The following is a 24,707-nucleotide window of genomic DNA, read 5'->3' on the forward strand; positions in this document are numbered from 1 at the left end:
GCTTTCCTATGGAAAAAAGTTCTTAGCATTTCTACCTGATTATGTTTCAAAGAAGTTATTTTGACTATACCTCTACCTCCTAAATTTCTAGGTAAATTAATTCGTTCTATAGCTGAATTTGGATGATGGCAATTAAACTTTGTTAGCGTAGTTCTAATTAATCTTTCTAAGTTATCTAAATCTGTATTGGACCATTTAATTATGCCAAATGAGTACGTTAATAGAGGTATTGCCCAAGTATTTATTGCTTTTACTAAATTTTTAGCATATGGATTGCATTTTAAAATTTTCCTGATCCTAGTTTGAAATTTAATCCTAATATCATTTTTAATACTAGTATGGTCTAATCTATTTGATTGTGGGTATCCTAAATACTTATAAACCTCATCCCTTTTCATACAAGTAATTTGGAAATTTCTAAATATACTCTCGTCCCCATCTACAATTTTGCCTTTCTCTATATGGATCGTTCTACATTTATCTAAACCAAAAGTCATTTTGATATCATCTGAAAACTTTTTAACTACCTCGATCATTTTCTCTAAATTTTGTTCAGAATTCGAAAATAATTTTATATCATCCATAAATAATAAATGCGAAATTGTACTACTCTCCCTTGTATTACCCTTAACTTTTATTCCAAACTTGCTTTTAATTAACATTTTAGATAGAGGATTCAATGCTAAGCAAAACCAAAGAGGACTCAATGAGTCTCTTGTTATTATTATTATTATAAAGCTAAAAATATTATTATAAAGCTATTATGTACAATGCATTTGATTGATGAACGTGATGCTAGAATGTACATATATTATTATTTATATATTTTGTACAGGCAGATGATATACAGTACCATACTTAACTGGCAGGTCACTTGAGATTAACACTGTTTATTGTTCATTAGAGATATTTAGATAAGGTTTGCACGCACATGACATAATTGGATTTTCCGGTATTAATTCAAGTACTGCGAAACAACCGTCCCGTGATGAAATAATAACAGAACTAGAATAGAACCTTTACAGAACTTTTAAATTTGAACAATTTAATGGTGTGTTTTCACAAACTGCGAAAATGTGTAACTTTAATATTTTCTTTGATGATTAATGATTTTATAAAAATGTTCTAAAACAACACATATCTATTGACTCAAGACTGCTGTCTAAAAATAAAAAAAGAATGAAGACTGAAATGTGTGTAATGGCTAATACTAATCTGGTGCCTATTTATGTGCGTTGTTACAGAACCGGCCGGCGGCCCAGTGTGCCATGGAGTGTGGAGTGGCGGCGGCCAGCTACCCTGCGCCCCCCGCCGGTCCTGCGCCCGCCTCCATCATGTCCCCCACGGAGCGCTCGCCCGCCAAGACCGGCCTGCACGTCAACTTCACCGAGAAGGGCGAGGTCAAGGAGCGCCGTGAGAAGTTCCTCACCGCCAAGTATGGCAGCCACCAGATGGCGCTCATCAGGAAGCGCCTGGCTGTTGAGATGTGGCTCTACGACGAGCTGCAGAAACTCTACGAGATTCCTGTAACCATACTGCTTCTACTAATTACAAAAGACAAATTTTGATCACATTTGTTTCTTCAAAATTATTTATAATTATATTATTGATTCGTTCAAATCATCCCTCTCAATATACCCTCCATTAGACTCAGAAATAATGAACAGCTTTTCCTCAATCAACACTCAACTAATTATTTTCTTATGTTTATCTCTGTCTTTTGTCTTTGTTTTCGTATACCATCCTTTACTCTTGTAAGTTACATTTTTATTACATTTTCTTGTAACGAATTTGTAAATTGAACATATATCCGTTAGTTAATAATAAATAAACTAAATATATATAAAGAACACAATTTTAAACTTTTTTCCACTTGTTTTTATTTGACCGTGACCGGTTTCAGCCTGTTAGGGCCATCTTCAGACTGGTACAATTTTGTCTTAAACTAAGGTTTTAACAGGCTGAAACCGGTCACGGTCAAATAAAAACAAGTGGAAAAAAGTTTAAAATTGTGTTATTTATATATATTTATAATGGAATTCCACCACGAAATAACAGTTTCAAATATTAAAATATTAATAAATAAACTAAGCGGGAGTTATGGAACATACCCAAGAGACTGCTCAACTGCTCCCAACCATCTGGAGCCAGTGGGACAAGCATCCCTAATTGTAATATATTAGGAGTCTGTAGGGAAAGAGATGGAGAAGATGAAGGTTGGATAATACCTGGCAATTCTCATCTAGTCACCAGAATGACTATAGCAATTTCAAGCAACTTTTCGATTTTGAATTGTGGTCTTTCACCAAGTCGAATTGCTTTCCTGTGACAATGTAATATGCTAAATATATGATATACCCGGTGTCCGGAAACTAGTAGTGTAAGCGAGAAACTATTGAATTAATATCACATTTGTAGTTGATTTTGTAGTATAACTTTTTTTGATTCGTGCTTTCGTTTTCGGGTAAATCGAATCCGAAGTTCTCTATGTGATGTTGATTCACCTGTCTTCCACTTGTACTAAGAGTTTCCAGACATTGTGTATAAGTGATTAATCTACATTTTATTGGAGTGCCAACTGTTACTTACCACAGTAATTGCAATTCTTTTACTTTCAATAAGTTACTCCAAATTCAACCTAGCAAACACAGATAAAATACTAAGTGGGCACTAAATTATATTGCATCTTATAATGTTACAGTATATTTATTCAGATATTTTATTTTCAGAAGGACAATGTGAAAACTCATGAAGTGGAGGTGGACATAGATGAACTTCTTGACATGGACAGCGATGATCATCGGCGGAGTCATCTCAATGTAAGACAGAGTTAATTAAACAAAATCAGTACTTGCCTACTTTTAAATTAAAATTCGTGACTTGAATGGAGTGATAAACCTGTATTCACTGTGTTTTTAGGGGCATCAAACACATCCTATTTAAAAGCTCCTGCTCAAACACACGCTCATATAAAGCCGTTTGTAAAGGGCTTTACTATATACATATATAGATTTAACTATTATCAAAATCTCATGTACAGGGCGTTATAAACAAGGCTTTGTACCTAAAAGCAATCAGTATGAGTCCAATGGCCATGAAAACATTTAAGTTGCTACTTATTTAATGATTATACATTTTTTTGTTTCAGATGATTTTAGCAGACGCCAAAAAACCTCCAAAAGATGTAAATGTAAGTACTAGACAGGTCACTAAGAAAATAACACATTATTATTTAAACATCTGTATTCACATAAATTACCTATTAAAGATTGGCCATTATTCTATGTGTAGTTCTTTTCTTAACAGGAACTATTAGCGTAAATCTTGAAAAATAATTACACGTACCTATCGCAATCAAAATTGAATTGAACACGGTTGTCATACGAACATTGCTTGCATGCGTCATGTTTCAAACATGTAAAGCTGCCCGCAGACGAGACGCTTAAGTTGTGGGCATAAAATCCATTATGATATATGGAGGTGCGCACACGAGCAACGCGACAATAGGGACACTTTTTTCATTAAAAAATGTATATGAATTTTGAAATAGTTTCCAACTGTCGACGCAACTAAAGTCTCTAGTCTGCGGGCGGCTTTACTTATTCGACTTCAAATAATAAATTTCCTTTGAAAACTTTTTTGTATAATAAAAAAAACACACACACACATATTCAATGATTGTTTACACTTTTTGTCCCTTTCTTTCTAATAACAGTAATTAGGATTAAGCATGATAAAAGACAGCCAGAAATTAATGCATGTGCGCCAATACACATAATCCCAAGTACATATTGTTTCCAAATTACTATATTAAATTAATTTATTGAGTAAATACCAAGAAATACAGTAAATAAATATTTATGCAATTTTTTATCAATTTATTTATAATATAATATTTTTAATGTGTTTTTTTTTCTTTCCAGAAATTCATTAACGAACTGCTAGACAAGGCCAAAACACTATGAATGAGTGAATCGTTGACACCCATCATAACCAAAATGTAACTTGTATCTGACATTTATAAGTTTAAAAATAAATTAGCCATAGACATGTTTTGATAAACTAGCCCAATAGGTCCTACTTATGAATGTTTTCACAGAGCTCTAGAAAATAATAATTAATGTAATATTCAATATCTCCAACGCATTGCGAAACATTTTGTTGTAATTATGATACTGTTGTAATTGTAATGTTTCCCTTATTCCTTGCATACTACTATTAGTGATGTACTTGTGTTTTTAAATCTACATATTAGTGTAGGACTTACCTATTTATAATATTAATTAATCAAAATAATATTTACAAATGTAAATTCCCAACGAATTGTCTATTTGTTTATCAGAATCTAAAAGCATACCCACCAACACTTACACCCAGCAAATCCCATCCGTACCCATAAATAATATTATATAAATGATAATTCATTCTACAAATAATATCTGTTGTTGCTGTTAGATTAGTATTTGTGTGAATTTACACGCATAATTATGCATTGATGGATGTTGTTGTGTAAAATTAAATTTAAACAGACAAACTGAAGAAGAAACCATCGTCCCCGGTTTACAATAGGTACTTACTTAGTTTGTTTTAAAAAATGTCAGTACCTACCCTCAATAAGAAGATTTTATTTATATTTTCTATTTTGTTTACACAAAACTAAATGTGTTGTGAAAAATTTAAACTACATTGCAATATCTGTAATGTGTTTAGGAATCAATGTATTTCTTAAGTTCATTAAAATATTGAGGCAAATAAATATCATGTAATTTTTAATTTCAATTCATTTCAAATTCAAATTCTAATTCAGCAATGAAATTAAATTGAAAACAGCCAGGATCTTTTATTGAGAGATAATAATTTAATTTTTAAAAACTTTAAATCTCCGCCACAATATAATATCTAGATGTTATTGTCTACAGTAAAGGTTAAGCATCATTGTAAATATAGAATACATATCAAAATGTAACATGTGTTGATGATCATCATAGCGGGAAAGTAATACGGAGTAATATTGGATGCCATTTAACAAAAATATTTATTTTTGCATTAGTCTATAATATGTAGTAAAATCCATTGAATGATACCACAAACATAGTGAATGTACGTTAGTATATTTATGAAGTACGGGATAAAGACTTAAATATGCCTATTGAACCTTTTTGTAACCCGATACTTACCTTTGTCTATAGCTAGATGGTAACGGGAGGCAATTTAGAAATTGATGTTAAATAAAACACCATCTATAAATTTTAAAATCATTGTTTTCAATCAGGTAGTCAATTCTTCCAATACCACTTGTAATAATAAATAATGACTTATTATTAGAATGAAGAAAACCTTCTGAAAATATCTATTTGCCGAGTAGTTTCAAATCTACGTGCACACATGTTCATGGCCCCAAGTAATGTTGTCCCATACACAAGCATATTTTAAATTTAATCCTTCACAATATATAACACAATGAGATAACTACCTACATTCAGTGCCGGATTAGCCATACAGCAAAAGTAGCAAATGCTAGGGGGCCCTGTTATCTGGAGCCCCAGGTAGAATAAAAATCAGAATGAAATTGGCTCAACGAGCAAATTTGGTTTGACCAAGGACAAAAATTTCGAATTTTTGACTACGGTACATTTTCAGTGCATTCATAAATGTTATAACTTTTATTTAATATTTCAGGGTGATAATAACATTTGGCTTAATCCGGCACTGCCTACATTGTATAATTTTTCGCTTTTTATTGTGTGGTATTTAGATATCCCCATATTGAATGTAACGTTGCAATGGTTAGGGCTACATGCACACTTAGTAATATTAATGTTGTAGCTAAATGAAAATTAATAAGATCTTATGAAAATACGGAACTGGTTGAACTGCTTAAATTATAATATTAATATTACAAAGCAAATTCAAATAAGTTTTATTTTAAATACAACATAGAAATTATTTTTACTCCACCGCTGTAATCTTGGATTATTTTTATCGTGTTCATTATATAAAATTGTTATGTACAATTGGTTTACTTTTTATTGAATGCAGATATTTGTTAGAAATAAAATACTGACTTTTAAAAACTTCTAAACCGAATCTCTAAACATGATCACACGTGTGCACTTCTGTCCCTAAATGAATCATTTGTACTGCTTATGATTGAATGATAATCAAGTCTTTAGTGTGGTTTTGGGATTCGGGCCATAATCTGGTATCCATCCTACAAGTGTACAACCCTTTGACATTCTTCAAATAAATATACGTTGGAGAAAAATCTGTAATATCACCATCAAAATAAACAATTATTACTGTTTTATTGTACTTCACAGGCAAATATAATTTAAGTGAACTTTAAATTAGGCCCTACTTATAAAATGATGTAATGCTGGATTACATTATAATAATTATTAATGCAACCATTGCGGATAAGTTTTGTTTTACGCTAGAGATTGCTTCGAAAATTATTTGCAATGAATTAAATCAAAAGAAAAATTATTTGCAATCTTACATTCATTGTAAATTGTATTTGACAGACTAGATACTATTCCAAAATTATTTACTTATCTGATGAAGAAATATATCTAGGCTGTATGCAAAATATTAAACCCGAGCATTCGTAGACGTATTTACGATCAACAAGAGTTCTATTGTAGATACTTTTTTTTCAATTTAACAACAATGATTAATACATATAATCAACTAATCTTTTGGACATGATTCTTTCGTAAGTTTCTTTCTGTGAGTTTCTGTTACTTAAGTACTCATGTGAGTTGAACGAATAACAATTTATTGCATAGTATATTCCAATTCATTCATCTAGTAACATTTTCCTTTCTAAAACTTGCCCCAGAATGCTCAATGTAATAGATTTTTAATGACACTTAAGATTTCATATATTTATAATTAATCGATTAGTTACTATGTACTATGTATGTATTATAAATTGTACACAATTTTAGATAAAATGTTTTTTTTAATGTTTGTTTTTTTTTTCTTCCACTGAACCTATACTTCACGCTAATCCTGTGAAATCCCATTTTAGTTTTTTTTTTTTTTAAACATAAATATTTTTAACCAACCTATGGTATTTTCCATTATGATTATCATTGAATTCATAACAGAGAATCTATTTTAACCTCCTTCATCCACCCCCGCCTTCACAATTCCCGTCTGTGATTTTTTTATAATTTTAATGAGTTCTTCATCATTTTTGCAAGTTTCGAAATAGTTAGGACCAATGAACTATTTTGTTCACATTTTTGTCACACAAGTACATTTTTGGCCAAAATTCTTAATTAATCTTAATAAATCAAATCACAAGAAATAGAACCCGCTCCTCCACACTCCCTCTCCTCCCTATCCAAATTGGCCAGGATTCAAGCGATTTCTTCATCAGTGATGTACCTACAGTCGATCCCTGAACAAGAATGAAGAACCCATCATTCTTGTTCAGGGATTACCAACTACAAAATATTGTAATGATTTTTGTAAAAAAAAATCATTTAAAAACGTTTCACTACAAGGGACAGATAGAAAATCTGATAAGAAATGCAGAGAAAAGGTCCTATACAACAATATATAGAATTGTTCGATAATGAGTTGTGAAAAAAGAATCTCATTTCTGATAAGACGGTGAATTGGTCATCTTAGATCATCAACCCATTGGGTCGGTAAGAGTAAAGAATCGACGTACACAGTAGCGAAATTTAATATTCTGCTCACGTTCTTCTGTTTATGTTGATTCTTTACGGTCACTGACCCAATAAGACAATGGGCTTACTGACCCCACCATCGACCAAGATGGATATTATATATCGATGGATCCCTCCTTTTTTGTTGCTATACGCTGTACTTGGCTGGTTGGGACGGTGACCGGATAAATCATCACAATGATAATTCATCACATCTTTAAAAAGTTATATAAAGTCAAGGAAAGTGATGAAACAAAAACTTTATTAACTGGATTAAGTAGGTTAGGTTAGGTTAAAAAAAAAATTTCTAATGACTTTATTTCACTTTTTAAAAGTGTGTTGAATTGTAACTGTGTTGAGTTATCATTGAACCGGTTGGGACAGCTGTAACGAGAGAATATGCATCCCCCTCCAAGAGAATATGCATGGAGAAATCCTCAAATTGCGAGGAATTTCTAAGAATTTGTCGATTGGGTATTTTGTTGGGCATATGCGAGGATTCTACAATATAAGAACTGATCTGGAGCATTTCTTGATTATCCAACTATATTTAAAAATAATATTTATAAAAAGGAACTCCATTGAAAAATATTATGTGCGGGGAGGGGGGGTTGGCGGCACATAAACATTTTGGTAGGTAAGTACATCATAGCAATAAATGGACAAAACCAATGTTTTCATACTGGCAATGTTTCACAACAAACTAAACTTAGATTATTAATACAGCGCCCTCAAGGTGCTTTTTCGCAAAAACAACGCAACAAAAATAATCCATTTATTATTATTAATAACAATAATAACATTCCCTTATTATTATATGTCAGAATGCCATTTTTCGGACCGGATTTTACCGCATTTACCCAATACCTCCTAGAACAACTAGTTCTAGGAGGTATTGATTTACCAAGGCGGTATCACCTCTCAGTGTGACTCATAAATGAACCTACACCTGTGACCTGTGACTGTATGAATAAAATTATTCTCAACACTGTTCTTGTCATATTCTTTCCATAATAGTTTGCTAAAAGAGACTTTAGATTTGAAAAAAATTATGTCAACAAAGGCAATATTACAAGGGGCTAATAAACTCGATCCCACATCATTAATTTGGAGGTGAAAATATTCTTGGGATTTTTCGCTTTGATTCCTAACACTAGTTTTAATAAATAATAATTTGTGTAATTACACAGAAATAGAAATAAATCATTTGCAAATACATTCTCACCGCCACTTATTGCGGTAAATTCAAATATCCCGGCAGAAAATGGACTTCAAGTTACGTCAGAGTTTCTGACCAATCACCGCTCTGCAGGGCGGTAACCTTATTGTATTTAACTATGTAACTAACTAACTAACCATTAACTAACTAACCATCACGCCGTTTCACAGAGAAGACGGACAGCCAAACAAGTCTTGGAACACACTTCTTGCCTCATTCACATTCATACATCGTCTCATACTTACTCTTCTATTATTTTAGGGCATGTGCCTAGCATGGTGGTCGAAAAATCCTCAATGCATGTAACAAACAATTCAATGAATAAAGAAACTTTTAAAAAAAAATGCTAACTCTTGACATGGCCTGACTCGAGTATCTGATTCACTTGATCGTGCCATGTCTTCCTCGGGCGTCCTCGACTTCTGCTACCATTCGCATTTGCATCATATATCCTCCTTACATTCCTATCTTCGCTCATTCGCTCTACATGCCCAAACCATCTAAGCGTCCCTTTCTTAATCTTACTCATTACACTTACATCAGCCTTTCACTCTTTGCGGATCTCCACATTCCTCACGCGATCAAACATGGTTTTACCACACATACGCCTCAGGGATCTCAATTCAACAGAATTCAATCTACTTTCATCCTTTCTTTGCCAGTTCCATGCCTCACTTCCATACATCAAGGTAGGTACCAGCACTCCGTTGTGGACTGCTAACTTCGCTTCTTTGGACAATTTTTTGTTAGAGCCAACTGCGTTCAGTCCTCCATTAACGGAATTACCTGCATTTACCCTTCTTTCAATAACTCTGTCAGCCTTCCCATCTCTCGTAAACATACTTCCTAAATACACAAACTCATCCACTTGCTCCAAGTATTCCTCATTCACAACTATTTTGCACTTATTTTCTTTATTATTATTATATATTTATTTTCTAAAAAACCATGTACTGGCCCTATGTAATAAATACATTTATTATTGACTAAAAACAAAATATACATAAAATAAATACCCTTCTAATTTACTGTCACTTACAATTTTTGATTATAAGGCATAATACAAACAATTATTCTTATGTTATTCAAAATTATTTCATTCTAGATCATAATTTAGGTACTCGCATCAATTCGAATCTTGACTATACTTTTGTTATCATCACCATCTTCACCGCCTTCCATTGCCACCAACATATTTTTTTATTTATTTGTACATTTTCTTATTTATATGAATAAAATACCCTGAAGAAGATAGCACAAAAACAAAGAAAGTGTCTGAAAATTTTTAGCTTAGCTAAACTCAAGAGTGTTTATATAATAAAATTTATCTTTTTCGAACATTTTTTGCCTTGAGAGCCGTAGCTGTAGTAAGAGTACACGAAAAAATATTCTCTCTTTGTCTATCAATATTTGTTTCTATGGGCTTAATATTTAAAAAGAAGAAGAAGACATTTAGTCCTAAAAAATAAGTTTGTGTCGGATTTCGGGTTTGATAATTTTTTGATAAAATTAAAGGGAGTGTTTGCTTGATTTAAATGAATGAACGTGTAAATATTTAACTTATGTTCATAAATATGGCTACAGGAAGTACTGGAAGCTCGTTCCCTAAATGGCAATTGGCAATTTTGCTAGGAGCACCGATTGCGATCGGTTTAGGTTATCTTTATCTCAAAAACCGACACGAAGACCCGGAGAAAAAACGTTTGGCCGAAGTAGCAGCTAAAAAGACAATTTCTTTGGATGAAGAACAAAATAAAAGTGAAACCGCCCTCGAACGAGCGACAAAATTGAAGGCTGCTGGTAATAGGTCATTCCATGCAGGGAAGTATGATGATGCTATACTTCGGTACAACGAAGCTATAGAAGCCTGTCCCCCTGACCACCCTACGGATCTTGCAACCTATTACCAAAACCGCTCTGCCTGCTATGAGAAACGGGAAATGTGGGATAATGTTAAAGAGGATTGTACTAAAGCTCTTTCATTGAACGAGAAATACGTCAGAGCATTCTTAAGAAGGTCCCGAGCTGCTGAGAAAAGTCAAGACTTGGTCCTCGCTTTGGAAGATGTAACTGCTGCTTGTATTCTAGAGGGTTTCCAGGTTCACGGATCCCTCGTGATGGCAGATCGTATTTTGAAAGCTCTCGGCAAACAGCATGCCAAAGAGGCCATGGCTGATAAAGCCACAATGATGCCATCCAAGCATTTCATTAAAACCTATTTCTCTTCATTCTCTCAAGATCCCATAATGAACAGCCTGGGATCGGTGAAGGAAGGTGCAACATCGGGATTCGCTAAGGCTAAGCTGGATGTCAAAAACCAAGATTACGACAGTATCATTGGTCATTGTACTGAAGAAATCGATAGTTCCAAATCTGATTACAAATTCGAGGCCATGTTGATGAGGGGAACATTTTATTTACTTCTCGGTCAATTTGACGAAGCCCTGGCAGATTTTACCAGCGTTATCGATAATGTTGATGTATCCGTAAAGCTAAGGGTTAATGCTCTGATCAAGAGGTCCTCCATGCACATGCAGCTGGAAGAAGTAGACCGCTGTCAAGAAGACTGCGAACTGGCAGCCACCCTGGACCCAGACAACTCCGATGTGCACCACCACCGCGGCCAGGCTTACCTGATCACTGGGAAGGTCTATGAGGCCAGCGAGGAATTCGCCAAGGCCGTGCAACTCAATCCAGACTTTGCTGTTGCCTGCATCCAGAAGTGCTACGCCCAGTACACTGTCCTGAAGTTCATAAACAATACGGAAGACTTGTCCAGTGTGTTTAAATGCTTCGAGGAGGCCATCTCCAAGTTCCCCAAATGTTCCGAGGCTTACATATTGTACGCTGAAGTGCTTTCGGATCAAAACGATTTCAGCAGGGCGGAGGCTCTGTTCGACAAGGCTATAGAAATAGACCCCCAGAATGCCAGCGTGCTGGTCAACAGGGGCATCATGGTGCTGAAGCAGACTAGGGATGTGGAGAAGGCTGTGAAGCTGATCACTAAAGCAATTGACACTGATAGCAAATGCTTATTTGCTTATGAAACATTAGGCACAATCGAGGTTCAAAGGTGAATATTTTAAATTTTATTAAGATATTACAAAATAATCACTTATATTACATAGAATAAAATAATAGTGTGGTTAGAGTGGGAGTTGAATTCTAAATTTTGTTATAAAGTGTGTTCTGGTACAGTGACCTTGAAACATCAAAGTGATATTTGTGCTTGCTAGTCGCAGTCTAAACATACGTTATGGTACACCCCTCGAAAATGGCTACAGAATATTCGGCTCACTTCTCTCTTTTTATATAATATGATTTAAACACCTTCAATGTATATGTTACGCAACAATCAATTATCAGATCTGTTTAGGCATTCTGACCCTTTATCTAACAGATGTGATAAAGGGTTATCTCACAGATGTGATGTGATATGGTACACTTTTTTAGGCTGTAATAATAGCTGCAATAAGACCCACTCTATAATATTCTCTAATCAATATTCCTTCTAACATAACCATTGCCCACGAACTATTGATTTTTTAAAGTTATGCAATCTTCTTAGATTTGACTTTTTCTCATGCAAACATTATTTTTTCAGGCAAAATTTGCAGAAAGCCATCACCTTATTTGAAAAGGCCATAGAGCTGGCCAGAACGGAGCCTGAGATGACGCACCTGTTTGCTCTGAAAGACGCCGCCGCCACTCAACTCAAAGTGTCGGAAAGATGGGGATTGAACCTTTCCACCTACACTCCTACATAAACATGTCCAACTGAACAACCAGTAGATAGTTGTGGTCCCTTCCATGGATTTAGTTTCCCGGAAGAAACAGAACTCCATTCATTTAGGTCACATGTTTGTGTTTGAAGGTCCTAGATTGACTGTAAAACATGTAATTCCCTGGGAAAACTGCTTATCCAACGGAAAGCAGTTTCAATTCGATTCTTATGTGTATTTTGTTGACTTTTTCTGTAATTAGATTATAATTTACCATCATTCAATTATTGTTCAAATTCATTTCTGTGCTAGCTTGAATCATAATAATGTAAGCTAAGTTCATTAGCTAATCAAACATTTTAAATGCATTACTTATATTTTTAATGTTCTTGACATGTTACTATTGTTGACTAGTTTGTGGGTTACCATCGCACACCATTCCCATTTTTATAGCTTGGAAGCCAGCTGAATTCTATTTGAATATATTCAAAATAATAACTATTTTACTTTTGGTTGGGTAAACCACGAATTGTAAACACATTGTTCACTTATGAATGATCGCAGGAAATCACATGTATGTAATTCTCTCAACAAGAAGTATAAGGATTATTCCATCCGATGTGAATACATAGTTTTTCACTTGTGCAGAGGAGTACCTATATTGCGTAATCGCGGATTTCCTTGTAGGTAGTAACATATGTTTTATAGATGCTGTATATTATATAGTGTCCAATAAGCTAGTTAATGTCCTCCCAGGAACATGGTACTTGACATCTCAAATCTGCAGTATGTACCTGGATTGGATTTTCCCTATCGGAAAATAAGGGTGGGGAGTTTTTTTAGTGACGTACAGTACAAAGTTTTATAAGTAATAATATTTAACACAAAATTATTAACCAAATCACTGTTCGAACTTGAAACATTAAATATTGTAATTAATAATTATAAATTTTTGAATCAATGTTTAGTCAGTTTTAGGTTAGGCTGCCTCGAAGGTTGTCCATTATTTAGTATGATGCAAAATATAACTTTTTCACAAAAATTCCCTCTTTACACATATACTAATAATTACACCACAATTGTAATCACTGTAAAAATATTGTAAATAATTTTCATAATCCTTGCATAGTTATCTTAATAAAATGCCATCTTTTTTTGCATTACTTGATTTGTTCCTTTATTTCGATAAAATGCTTAGAAAGTAACATATTACGAGAGTGATGTACCGAATTCTTAACTATATGCTCTTCAGATTTGATGAAACTCCATTTTCATTATCTGAAACAATCTGAATGTCTTTATGTTGATAATTTACCCATAAATGTGTACTTTTGAACTTATAAATGAATACTTTTCATATCAGATACCAAGTGCATTCCAAGTTAACGTTTTTAAATTTAATCCACTTTGCGCACTTTATTTACCTGAATGGAAGTACCTGCTCTGAAATGTACATTTAAATGATATTATTGTTATTCATTATTATATTTATGCAGTATTTTGTGCATTTATAAATAACAATCATTTGTGAGTGTCTGTAACAATGTTACACAAAACTGAGAGTTTTTTTTATCGGACAATTTTGGTCCGTCTATCCCAAATGAACACGGTACGGTTTCGAAAAATAGCTGTGGCTTTTCGAAGACTGGATCTCTTTCTGCCACATGCTGAACAACTTTACATCGTTTTACAGCTTTGTCCTTCAGGCGTTCCCCCTGAAGCAATGTTTTCTTAATAAAAATATATTTTATCAATAATGTGCAAGTTATAAGTGACAAAGTGCCCAACCGGGAGTCTTGTCACGTATTGTTTTGTTCCAAATGTGAGATGTCCAATTTCTTAAATAAATTGTCCTCATCCCAGAAACCAGCTTACCTACTGCCTTGCTTTTATTTCACCAAATGTGAATTCCTTTATCCAATCGCATTTCATAAGTAAATTGTATTAATCACTGATTGACCAATGTCTCTAGATTTGGATATTAAAATGATTTTAGCTTGGGAGAGTCCACAAAAAATTTGTTGTTATTCCTATCTTTCGCACAGCGGTACAATATTAGGGATTATCGGTAGCATTTCATTCCTTCTTAAGTTAAGTGCTTTTCTCATAACAATTCATCGACAGCTTACGGATTATGTAATTGGAATTATTAAACATTGAAATTTTAGCATATTTACGATCATGTCAGTCATTTTGAATAGATTTTGTTTTAGAATAAAACAGTTATTGCATTTTATTAATTAGAAAATTGTTTTATTTTAGTATCCTTTTCATTAAAAAAAATACCTGCTCCTGATGTACCTACTGGAAACAACGCTAATAAGACCTTGACCAAAGAAAACAAAAATCTAAAACTGGTGTACTAGAGTTTGGCAAACAAGAGAATGTGCATGCGCCTGATGGTTGATGCATAAAATGTAAATTTGGTAGGAGGAAAACACCATCCTGAATTCCCGAATAACTTCCACAAAGCTGCGCAGTACGCCCAGGGCAAAGCACATTCTTTAGTTTGCAAACCTCCAAAGAGAAGTAAAAAAAATCACATTGTATTGTAATAGGCTAGTTTAGTTTATTTAACATGAATTATATCTCTCCATACAGGTGATGACAGTTTGAAGCATATATGGAAATCGGTATTAATAAATATGATAACTGGATCTATTTAGACCTTGTAACCAATGAGGTTTCGTTTGCCGATACATTCTCCAACGTAGAACCACATGAGGACTTCAACGCCCACGAGGGTGTTGAGCCAGGCCTCCTTGACGGTAAGCTCCTTCCATTTGCCGCCCTTGATGCTCTTGACGAGGTTGCCCAGCTCGGTTTTGATCTGCGGGATCTCTCCGGGAGTGGGGGGAGTAAGTTCCACTTTAGCGTACTTCAAGAAAACAGCCAACTTTGGCTTTGCAGCGGCCACAACACCTGCAAATAAGAATGAATTAAGTCAATGTTAAATCAAACAAATGAAGAGATAATGTGATGAAAGTTCCTTATTTGCTCCAAGCTCAATTTTCTAGTCTTGGGTAGGATACAATTACAGAATGAGTTTGTTCCACCTCAAATGAGGATAGGTGTGAAAGAGTCGAAGACTGACGATTGAACCTTCCTCCCCGGAGACTGACTAAAATGAGTAAACTGCGCTATCACTTAAGCCAAATCCTAATTGGATGGTACCAAGATTTATTTAGTATGTAGTGGTACGCAACTACTTTATTCGAATGTTATTCTAGAAGTTTCGGCGAACGAAATGGTCAGTTCATTACCAGCAACCGTGACATCGAGATCGAATTGTTTTCTCGAACCTTCCTTTCGCAAATCATTCTGTTGTATTTTCTGTTTTTTTTTTTTTTTTTTTCGGATATGTTATAATCAGAGATGTGCAAAATGGGTACCCAAAACCATTTGAAATGCAAAATGGAAATGGGTCAAAACTTTTCCATTTGAAAATGCAAAATGGTTTTTAGAACAGCATTTCAAATGCAAAATGCAAAATACCTATTTTCAAAATGCATTGAAAATGCAAAATGGTTTCTCATTCAAACAATTAAAATAATTATAGAATTTTTAAACAATTTCGTTATTTAACTCTTAAACCCTACCACTCTGGGAATGTAATTATTCCTACCACGGGGTACTGAAGTACCCCGGGCAGAAAAAAATTGACAAAATAAAAGTTTATGATATTTTTAAAAATATTATTTGTATTATGGCAAAGTAATAAGAAAAGACAATAAAATTTATTAATTAAAACTAATAGATATTTTTGTCGTCACATGAAGGACAGATTTTGTATTGATGGTCAACACAAATATGGCGGCGACAAGTGTTACAGACAGATCGAGATTTTCTGTCCTTTGTGGGCGGACAAAAACAGCAGCGACCAGGTTTGAGATTATCAGGGACCGGCCTATAATCTTCACTATGAATATTCAAGACTGCACATATAGTTTCTCTGATATCCCGGGGTAAACTTGGCCATTGAAATTTTGCTCTCACATGAGAATATATGAGTGCCATTGACAAACTCTTAAGAAATTTACGCCGCTTAGTTATTTTCCCTTTATCAATGTTAGTTGACAGCTTGAATAAGACCCAAGAGTTGACAACAACGGCATTTAGCAACCCGTAGAAGAGACACATGGGCCACCTTTTGGTCTTCCTGGACGTAGAGTACTTCTCACAAAGTTGGTCGAACACATCCACCCCGCATTTGGTTTTACTATAGAAATGTATTATTTCTGGAAGGTACACTTCATTATCCTTGTCAGGGCTGTCATGCATGGTGGACAGCATGATTACAGCTTTCTTCTTAGCTGACTTCAGAGGACAATACGACAAAAGTGTGAGAGATCCGTCGTAGGTAAACATTGAGGTGTATCTTTCTCAATTTTTAGTGTCCAAGTATACACGAGGAATTTCTCGTTTATTCTTCTTTACAGTTCCAACTAATGTTATCCCTTTTTCCAGTAACTTCTTGGCCGTGAGTATAGACGTAAACCAATTGTTACATGTCAGGTTTCTGTTAAGACCTTGTACAAGAGCAGTCAGTTCCATAACATTATTATGACATTTTCTGTACAGAACTAATGGAGAATCTAGCACACGAACCAAGCGCCTATCTTCTTCATTTATACCAGCCCCATCATTGTCAGGCACTAAATACTCTTCATCTCCTTCCACTTGATCACCGTCTTCATGAGATGGGACTTCAGAATGGTCCCAGAAATCCTCGATAACACCGTCGGGCTCATCTTCTGAATCTTCTCCTAGGTTTAGCTCTTCGTCGTCAGAAACCAACAAAGCAGCTGCAATTTTACCCCCCCAAGATTTCGAGTCTGGGATTCCATATCTGAAAACAATACAACACCTCATTCCACTGCATACACAGTCATTACATTCATAAAACATTATTAGTCCATGAATGTCTCGTTACTGGGCGCAGGCCCTCTCTATCAACACTGTACTCTAGCCATTATCACAAAGTAAAGTAAATCATAAATAATGTGTAAACTTACCAGAGAGGTGTCGAAAAACAACTTCAGTAATTCAAGTATAACTGGAAGGAAGAACTAACACTATTCCTACCACGGGGTACTGGGGTACCCCGGAACACCCGTGGACGCGACTGCACTTGCCGGGAGGTCACGGCTTACCGACGTACTTACGCGCCATTTATCGAGAGTAGATTAGCTAGAGGGATTTTTGCAACAGTGCAATATTGTCAAAATTGTTGATATTTTAAACACCAGGGGGGTACTCCAGTACCCCAGGTAGGGTTTAAGAGTTAATAATGGACATCAATGTAGAACAAACATATTACATGATGGTAAATCCAAAAACACCACGACTACAGATTATGAAACCACAAAAAATTTGCGCGGGAATAATGTTGCCAACGTAAAAACATAGAAACTGCTATCTAACATTTAATATTACAGCGTCATGGCCCCATGTTCAGTATTTGAATCAGTATTTTTTGTAATGGTATCACTCAATTGCCAGGGCTTCTACCAGGGAGCAACTTGACAAATGTAAATTATCTCTCATAGCGAGGTTGAGGACCGACTGATATTTGGGGCTTATGAAAAAAAGATGAGTAGAAATAATAGGAAGAATGTTGCAAAAAAGCATTTAAAATGGAAAATGCATTGAGAAAAGCATTTAAAATGCAAAATGGAAAATACCCATTTTGCATTTCCATTTTAAATGGATTTATTTGAAATAAAGCACATCTCTGGTTATAATAAACTGCTTAAACCAAATCAGTAGTTATTTATTAACATCTAGAATACCGAATTTTTTTTTTTTTTTTACTTATTTATACGACCATTGGGCTTTTACATACATAGTTCATAAAAAAAAATATACTGAAGATTGTAAGTTCACAATAGTAACAGTAATAATACATATAACCATATCCATTTGACATATTATAACAGCAATTATATAGTAAATGCATACAATAATTATTTGTAGGTATTATAACCTGTTGTACAAAAATAAGAATATGTATTGTTAAGGCGATGCACCACGTCGTTTAATATTTTAAATTGAGCCGCTATCAATAACAACCCCTACGTAGATGACGATAAGGTTTAAATTCCCGCTTAACACCATCCGTCTGTTTTGATTTATGCAAGAAAAAAACTTTGCCAAAAAGTGCCTTTTATTTTATTTTGTGGATGTTCAGGAATAAATATTTAATTTTTTTCGATCATTTCATAAACAACTTAATTTGCCACATTATACAATAAAATCATAACCGAAAATGGGTTCGTAAGTAGGAGATTTTGAACTTTAAAGCAGTTTTCATAGGCCTATACATTATTTTTTTCTGGGCTTATAAAAAGATTTATACAATAAATACTCGATTATTTCAAAGGTCAAGATGTATTCTACTCGCAGTATTTAATTAAAGCATCTGAAACATTTCTAGGCGACTAAATTTTCAAACCAAAAACACATGATTTCGCATTACTACGTATGGCATCGCCTTAACAAAATATAGAGCGTTTGTATAACTACAAGTATATTAACCGCTGTAAATTTTTATAATGTCATCAATTTCAGAGAAATGCGTGTGTGCGTGAGTGTCACCAAAAGTTAATAAAATTGGATTGTCATCGACAACCAGTCTATCTGCGAGTGTTGGGAAGTATTCATTTAAAAAAAAAAAAAAATCAAATAAATGTATTTTAAAATGAGGTAAAATCTTGTACGGCCAAGGAATATTTTCGTATCCTGGGGGGCGGGGGACGGTGGCTAGAGAATTTCAGAGAGTAAATTTCCCCATAATATATTCATATCCTGGGATATGGCCCTAAAAAAAATGTTTTAATGTAGTGCCAATACACCATCACCTCAAAACATTTGTAGCAATACAAAATATCTGTATTAATACAAAACCTATTGAAGTAATACAAAGAAAAAAGGGTAGGGACAAATATATTTTATTTTTTCGGAATAACTTTATTGAGTAAAACCTCAAATTGTAATATTTAATTATTGAAGACAATATTAGCGATTTCTGAACGAAAATCTGAAACAGAAAAATCAGAAAAGGATATGGTCACATCTAGGACACGAACCCAGGACCCTTGTCTTTCCGGGACACCGCTCTACCAACTGAGCTAATGAGACCCTATCCCCCTCGGTCACTTTTAACTGTATCATAATTCGAATAAGAACTACCAACATTGTCTTCATTTTTTCACCGCACATTTTTATTGGCAACTATCTTTATGTATGATCGCAAGATTCAACCCGAACTAAATGCAATCTAGACAGCGTCTTTTTAGATAAACCTATCTTATTTTTTTTATTTTTAATGTGCGACATCTATTGACTTTTCTGCAAGTCTAGAATGAATATTTTATTTTTTCGGAATAACTTTATTGAGTAAAACCTCAAATTGTAATATTTAATTATTGAAGACAATATTATCCTTTACCGTATCCTTTTCTGATTTTTCTGTTTCAGATTTTCGTTTAGAAATCGCTAATATTGTCTTCAATAACAAATATATTTTGTGACGTGGCGGGACATTTTGCATTCTTGTATAGGACATTTGTAGTGCATCTCTTGTATGAGCTCCAATACTATAATTTTTTCCTTACTTCAGGTGAAATTGATAAAACGTATCGAAATTTTTCTTGAATAGATAATCAATTTCACTAACCAGTCTGGGGCATGGGAGTCGAAAGGTCTTAGAAAAATGTTAACATCGGTTTACTTTTAAATCCGAATACATCATAGTCATACACATTCATCAATCCATTATTTGTAGCAATTTTAGTTATAGGCTAAATACCCTGGACCTTTCACAATGTACTAATTGCTGACTAACTAAATTACATGAAAGGATCTATACACTATTTACTTATATTGTCAGACCCAAGTGCAATTGCCAGACAATTGGAGCAGTCTGCTCCAGGCGCCGTTTAGCTCAGAGCTAGCCCTGTATACTGTTTTCCTACTATGAATGATGTTTTAAACTTACGAGCAGGAATATTGTTTCCTTATTTTAGAACAACGATCTGCATTAACAAAACTTTAAAACCTCACTGCATAGATAGTATCAGTTATAGACAGGCAAACGGTTCATTAGATGTGTATTACAACTAATATTGTGTACACAGGACGTTTTTGAAGTTGCGTTTGTAGATCTTTATGGTTTTTACTGCTGGCTATAGCCGCCCACATTCGGCATGTCTCTGTTCACCCTCATAGAGACTCATCATCTTGCTCAATGCACAATATAATTCCTATTCAATGAAGATTGTGTTAGTTAACTTATTAAAAACCAGGAGACAAGCCAAAATTCTAAGAGGACGGAAAATTCATGATATGTAGTGTATGTATTCTATGTTTGTCAAAGGCACTTTGCCGAGCACTAAATATAACAAGATAAAGTATGTACAAAAAGAATACCACCCTTGTCACAGGAAATTACATGCAAGGTTTCCAGATAGATTTTTTTTCACTACTTTCAGAACTGTCAGTTCATGTTTCAGACATCCATCTATCTAAAATATTATATTATTTTTATACATCGTTCATAAATCTCCGATCTAGTTATTCATTAGATGCTTACTGAAAAGATAATTAAGATTCCTAGACAATATTATAATCATACTTTTTATAAAGCAAAATGTATGTTACATAATAAAAGCCAGTTCATTTTTTATGAAAAAAAAACTACTTACTGTTTAAAAAGCCGGGAAGCTTTGCAACGAGAGCCATTTTTTGGTTTTAGATTACACAAGGTAATTAAATTTTTTAAATGACTGGGATCGCCAAGGAGCGATATCAAAAAGTAGCTAAAGAGGAAATTTTATAACCTAGCAGTCCATCGATTGTGGATGTTCCGTAGTCCACACAAGAATAGGCAGACGTCAGACTTAACTTCTACATGAGCAAAAAAGCTTATTCACGCAATGAGTCATGTGATACTGAAACTTGTAGATGAGACGTACTTTTGGTGAGGTTGTTTTATTTTAGCCGAATGAAAAATGTGTACATCAATTTCATTTATCTTCAGCAGAACCATAGATTTCCGTTAGAAACAAGGACAACATAGAAGATTATTTCAATAAACTAATTTTACAGCGCCATTTTCATGAAATAATATACTTTTTGTTATGTGAAATGAGGTGAATTCTTTCGATAGGAAAAATGCGAAATGCTAAAATAATAATGTTATTGTGTATAGTGAATAGTTTAATATTTTATAAGTAATCATTCGAATATATTATTATATACACGTAAAATTTTAAAGCAAACAACTATGGTACATTAATTTATCAATCTGTTTTCATTTCAAAAATAGGCAAAACATTCGTTACACTACATTTTTCTTCCAAGAGTTAATAAACTTATTTTAGGAATGAAATTTTCATAGCAGTAAAAGCATTTTCACGATAAATTTTTTCGAGCAAATTATAATCGATTACTTATATACTTGGAGAAACAACATCATTTGAAAATATTATAATCTCGAATACGCTTATCCATTCCTATTTCCTATTAAGGCATTCAATCGCACCAGTAACTTGAAATAAACCATTTATTTCCTATAATTTTTATAAAATTTTAATGCATTTCGACTTCAAATAAATATTTTCGAAATTAAAAAAAAAAAACGAAATCTGCTGATTATATTTATATTATCATCACTAGTACAGTCTAACATTAATCTTCTATGCCTTATTTTCCATGGACATCCGAGTCCATAAATGAACCTACACCTCCGAGTCCCAGAGATTTTACCGGTTTCGGTTTTGACAACATATTTTGATGTGTCAAAATACATGCAAAATACAATCAAAATAAGATTCACCTCAAATTAATTCTCTATTGTAATTACACAATTTCTCATAATTCACAATGAAAGAAGAAGCTATGGATTATCATGCTTCTAAACAGAGTCCTCTCAATCTGTTATCCTATGTTGATAAATTCGTATCGATAGACACGAAATTCAAATCTTCGATTAATGGTTATATCGAAGCTATCGATCCCGTTTCAGAAAGGTACATTATAAATTAAAATTAGGATGTCGAGAATGAAAAGATGTTTTACTTGATACATGATTTATGTTAGTTCTTGTGTTTAAAGCATTATAGTATTTAAATCTAATCGCGCCTTTTCATTCCAGTGTAATTTTAACAAAATATTTAAATAATAAATATGAAACAGTCATACTGATGGGACATGCTATAAGCGCCATACAAATCAAGCAGCCCCCCGAAGGATGGAAGAAGAGAATTGTACCGGAGCTAACTCAGGATAGTTTGGAAGACATAAATGAAAAGAAACAGGCCATACAAAACTGGCTCACCAAGAATCTCCTACCCGTAGTCGACATGGATGGCATACTTCAAGTTCACAGTGGACAACTAAGCATCACACCTCCTTATGGGGCAGAAGACTGCGTCAGTAACAATTCTATTATTCTCGGCAGAATACAACACTTGCTTAGCAATATGCCTAAAGAAGATGAACCATGCTAAAATATTTATTTTTTGTGTCAAACCAATTTTTTTTCTATAAAAACCTGAAAGATTTTATTTTGTTTTTTCCTATGCACGTAAAAGCTTCAGAATTTGCAATACCATACTCACACCATCTTCAGCAGCCCAGCTGTTGAATGTAATATATATGTAATATGTTTTTGAGGGTTCTATGATAACTCTTCAAAATGACAATTCTGAGTAGTAATCAATGAAACAAAAACTAGGTTAAATAGGTTACACATGTAACTATTTAACCTAGTTTTTTTTGTTATCACTTTTCATAACTTTATAGCACTTTTTATAGGTGTGTTGAATTGTCATTTTGATGAGTTATCCGGTCACCGTTTTTGAGAGGTGCTTAAATCTGTTCGCTTCCATTCACAACTAACTAACTAACAATAATAATAATTGGATAATTTGTAGAGCGCCGTTTTTGTGAAAAATCACCTCAAGGGCGCTGTACAATTTATTTTCTAGGATCTACATTTGTTATTTAGACCAACTGTGCCAGCACGAGGTTCGTCATCCGTTCAGGCATGTGTCTGCCGCCAATATAGCGCTGACATGTGTCTGCTGCCAATAAAGATCGCTGACACAACATCCTCACATAGACAACAAACCTTGGCAGCACCGCTGTGACGCTCGACGAAGACAGAAGATGGAGACTCTGCTGCAAGAGTCCTAGGTAGCGAAGGAACTGTACCAGCTGCTGCAGGGAGAGAGACTACCTCGTCCACCAACTGTGCCAGCACGAGGCTCGTCATCCGTTCAGGCATGTGTCCGCCGCTAATATAGCGCTGACATGTGTCTGCTGCCAATAAAGAGCGCCGACACAACATCCTCACATAGATAACAGACCTTGGCAGCACCGCTGTGCAAAATCACCTCATCCTAGTCTACCTTGTCTCTCCAGTCACCTCCCAGCCTTTCATGCTACCTAGTGCATCCTCTCGACCCTTTCAGACTCCTTCCTGGCTCCAATACCTAAATAAAATCCAGCAAAAAAAAAAAAAAAATTCTTTCTATTGTCGTGATCCGACGATTTCACACCTCTGTCTCAGACCCTTAGGGCTCGCTTATCGCAGGCTATCATAAGCAAAATCTTGAACCAAAGTCAAAGTGAAGTTTATGTGTGTCATCTGTAACAAAATACATAAACAAAAACAGAAAATAAAAACAAAAACAAAAACTTTAAACAAAATATGGCTTATCTGTCCTCCAGGCAGACATCCTCGGTTGAAAAGGTCCCGTAAATTCCGACACCACTTGACACTTGAGTCAGGTATAAAATCTTCGACTGCATTGAGAATCTCTGTTCTAGCTTCACTTTCAAAATTTAATCGGTTTAAAATGCTATAATAATTGCAAATTCCGGCTAAACGGTAGAAGTTACGCGCATTTCGTGAAATAAGAAGGTAAGCACTATATAAAACACGGATGCTGAACATTTTTCAGCGATCTCTTAACAAGGGAAACCTTCTGAAAGGATTAAACAAACCGGAGCGGTTAAAACACGTCCGCTCTCGTAAAGTTGTAACTCATTCACAAGTAATTAAAAATCACTTATTAT

The 24,707-nt window shown here is 34.3% G+C and overlaps 4 protein-coding genes across 7 annotated transcripts in view; 3 read left to right on the forward strand and 1 right to left on the reverse strand.

The window, feature by feature from the left end:
• The window catches only part of LOC149421043 (protein phosphatase 1 regulatory subunit 14B), a 67,049-nt gene extending 60,113 nt beyond the window's left edge, over nucleotides 1-6,936 (forward strand). For both annotated transcript variants that reach the window (XM_089635757.1, XM_089635760.1), the window contains exons 2-5: nucleotides 1,245-1,526; nucleotides 2,730-2,819; nucleotides 3,149-3,190; nucleotides 3,924-6,936. In XM_089635757.1, coding sequence (XP_089491883.1) covers nucleotides 1,245-1,526; nucleotides 2,730-2,819; nucleotides 3,149-3,190; nucleotides 3,924-3,965 — 456 coding nt within the window. In that variant the 3' untranslated portion in view covers nucleotides 3,966-6,936. The remainder of the gene's footprint in view (nucleotides 1-1,244; nucleotides 1,527-2,729; nucleotides 2,820-3,148; nucleotides 3,191-3,923) is intronic.
• A 3,416-nt stretch (nucleotides 6,937-10,352) lies between these two features.
• Nucleotides 10,353-15,015, forward strand: Tom70 (translocase of outer membrane 70). Its single transcript, XM_089635756.1, has 2 exons — nucleotides 10,353-11,974; nucleotides 12,506-15,015. Exons 1-2 carry the CDS (start codon nucleotides 10,464-10,466, stop codon nucleotides 12,666-12,668), a joined length of 1,674 nt encoding a protein of 557 aa, XP_089491882.1. The 5' UTR covers nucleotides 10,353-10,463; the 3' UTR covers nucleotides 12,669-15,015.
• A 152-nt stretch (nucleotides 15,016-15,167) lies between these two features.
• ATPsynG (ATP synthase, subunit G) lies at nucleotides 15,168-21,520 on the reverse strand. Its single transcript, XM_089635761.1, has 2 exons — nucleotides 21,329-21,520; nucleotides 15,168-15,545 (listed from the first exon to the last, which is right to left on the reverse strand). Exons 1-2 carry the CDS (start codon nucleotides 21,363-21,365, stop codon nucleotides 15,286-15,288), a joined length of 297 nt encoding a protein of 98 aa, XP_089491887.1. The 5' UTR covers nucleotides 21,366-21,520; the 3' UTR covers nucleotides 15,168-15,285.
• Nucleotides 21,521-22,376: 856 nt separating this feature from the next.
• Nucleotides 22,377-23,976, forward strand: LOC149421046 (gem-associated protein 6-like). 3 transcript variants are annotated; one of them, XM_089635352.1, is made up of 3 exons: nucleotides 22,377-22,654; nucleotides 22,780-23,056; nucleotides 23,615-23,976. In XM_089635352.1, exons 1-3 carry the CDS (start codon nucleotides 22,509-22,511, stop codon nucleotides 23,774-23,776), a joined length of 585 nt encoding a protein of 194 aa, XP_089491478.1. In that variant the 5' UTR covers nucleotides 22,377-22,508; the 3' UTR covers nucleotides 23,777-23,976. The 3 variants fall into 3 exon arrangements, with proteins under 3 accessions (XP_089491478.1, XP_089491480.1, XP_089491479.1); XM_089635354.1 differs by having other exon boundaries at nucleotides 23,635-23,976; XM_089635353.1 differs by lacking the exon at nucleotides 23,615-23,976 and having other exon boundaries at nucleotides 22,780-23,241.
• Nucleotides 23,977-24,707: the final 731 nt, after the last annotated feature.

The sequence above is a fragment of the Hesperophylax consimilis genome, chromosome 9, assembly GCF_061612785.1.
Source record: "Hesperophylax consimilis isolate HC1 chromosome 9, BYU_Hcon_1.0, whole genome shotgun sequence".
Taxonomy (NCBI): Eukaryota; Metazoa; Arthropoda; class Insecta; order Trichoptera; family Limnephilidae; genus Hesperophylax; species Hesperophylax consimilis.

What these genes read in the sequence shown, in the direction of transcription:
- Tom70 (XM_089635756.1), top strand. Translation starts at nt 10,464, where the DNA reads ATGTTCATAAATATGGCTACAGGAAGTACTGGAAGCTCGTTCCCTAAA. An exon ending in GGCACAATCGAGGTTCAAAG is followed by an intron (nt 11,975 to 12,505) that starts GTGAATATTTTA and finishes TTATTTTTTCAG; the next exon opens with GCAAAATTTGCAGAAAGCCA.
- ATPsynG (XM_089635761.1), bottom strand. Translation starts at nt 21,365, where the DNA reads ATGGCTCTCGTTGCAAAGCTTCCCGGCTTTTTAAACA. An exon ending in GCTTCCCGGCTTTTTAAACA is followed by an intron (nt 15,546 to 21,328) that starts GTAAGTAGTTTT and finishes TCTTATTTGCAG; the next exon opens with GTGTTGTGGCCGCTGCAAAG.
- LOC149421046 (XM_089635352.1), top strand. Translation starts at nt 22,509, where the DNA reads ATGAAAGAAGAAGCTATGGATTATCATGCTTCTAAACAGAGTCCTCTC. An exon ending in ATCGATCCCGTTTCAGAAAG is followed by an intron (nt 22,655 to 22,779) that starts GTACATTATAAA and finishes TTTTCATTCCAG; the next exon opens with TGTAATTTTAACAAAATATT. An exon ending in CTTATGGGGCAGAAGACTGC is followed by an intron (nt 23,057 to 23,614) that starts GTCAGTAACAAT and finishes TTTATTTTCTAG; the next exon opens with GATCTACATTTGTTATTTAG.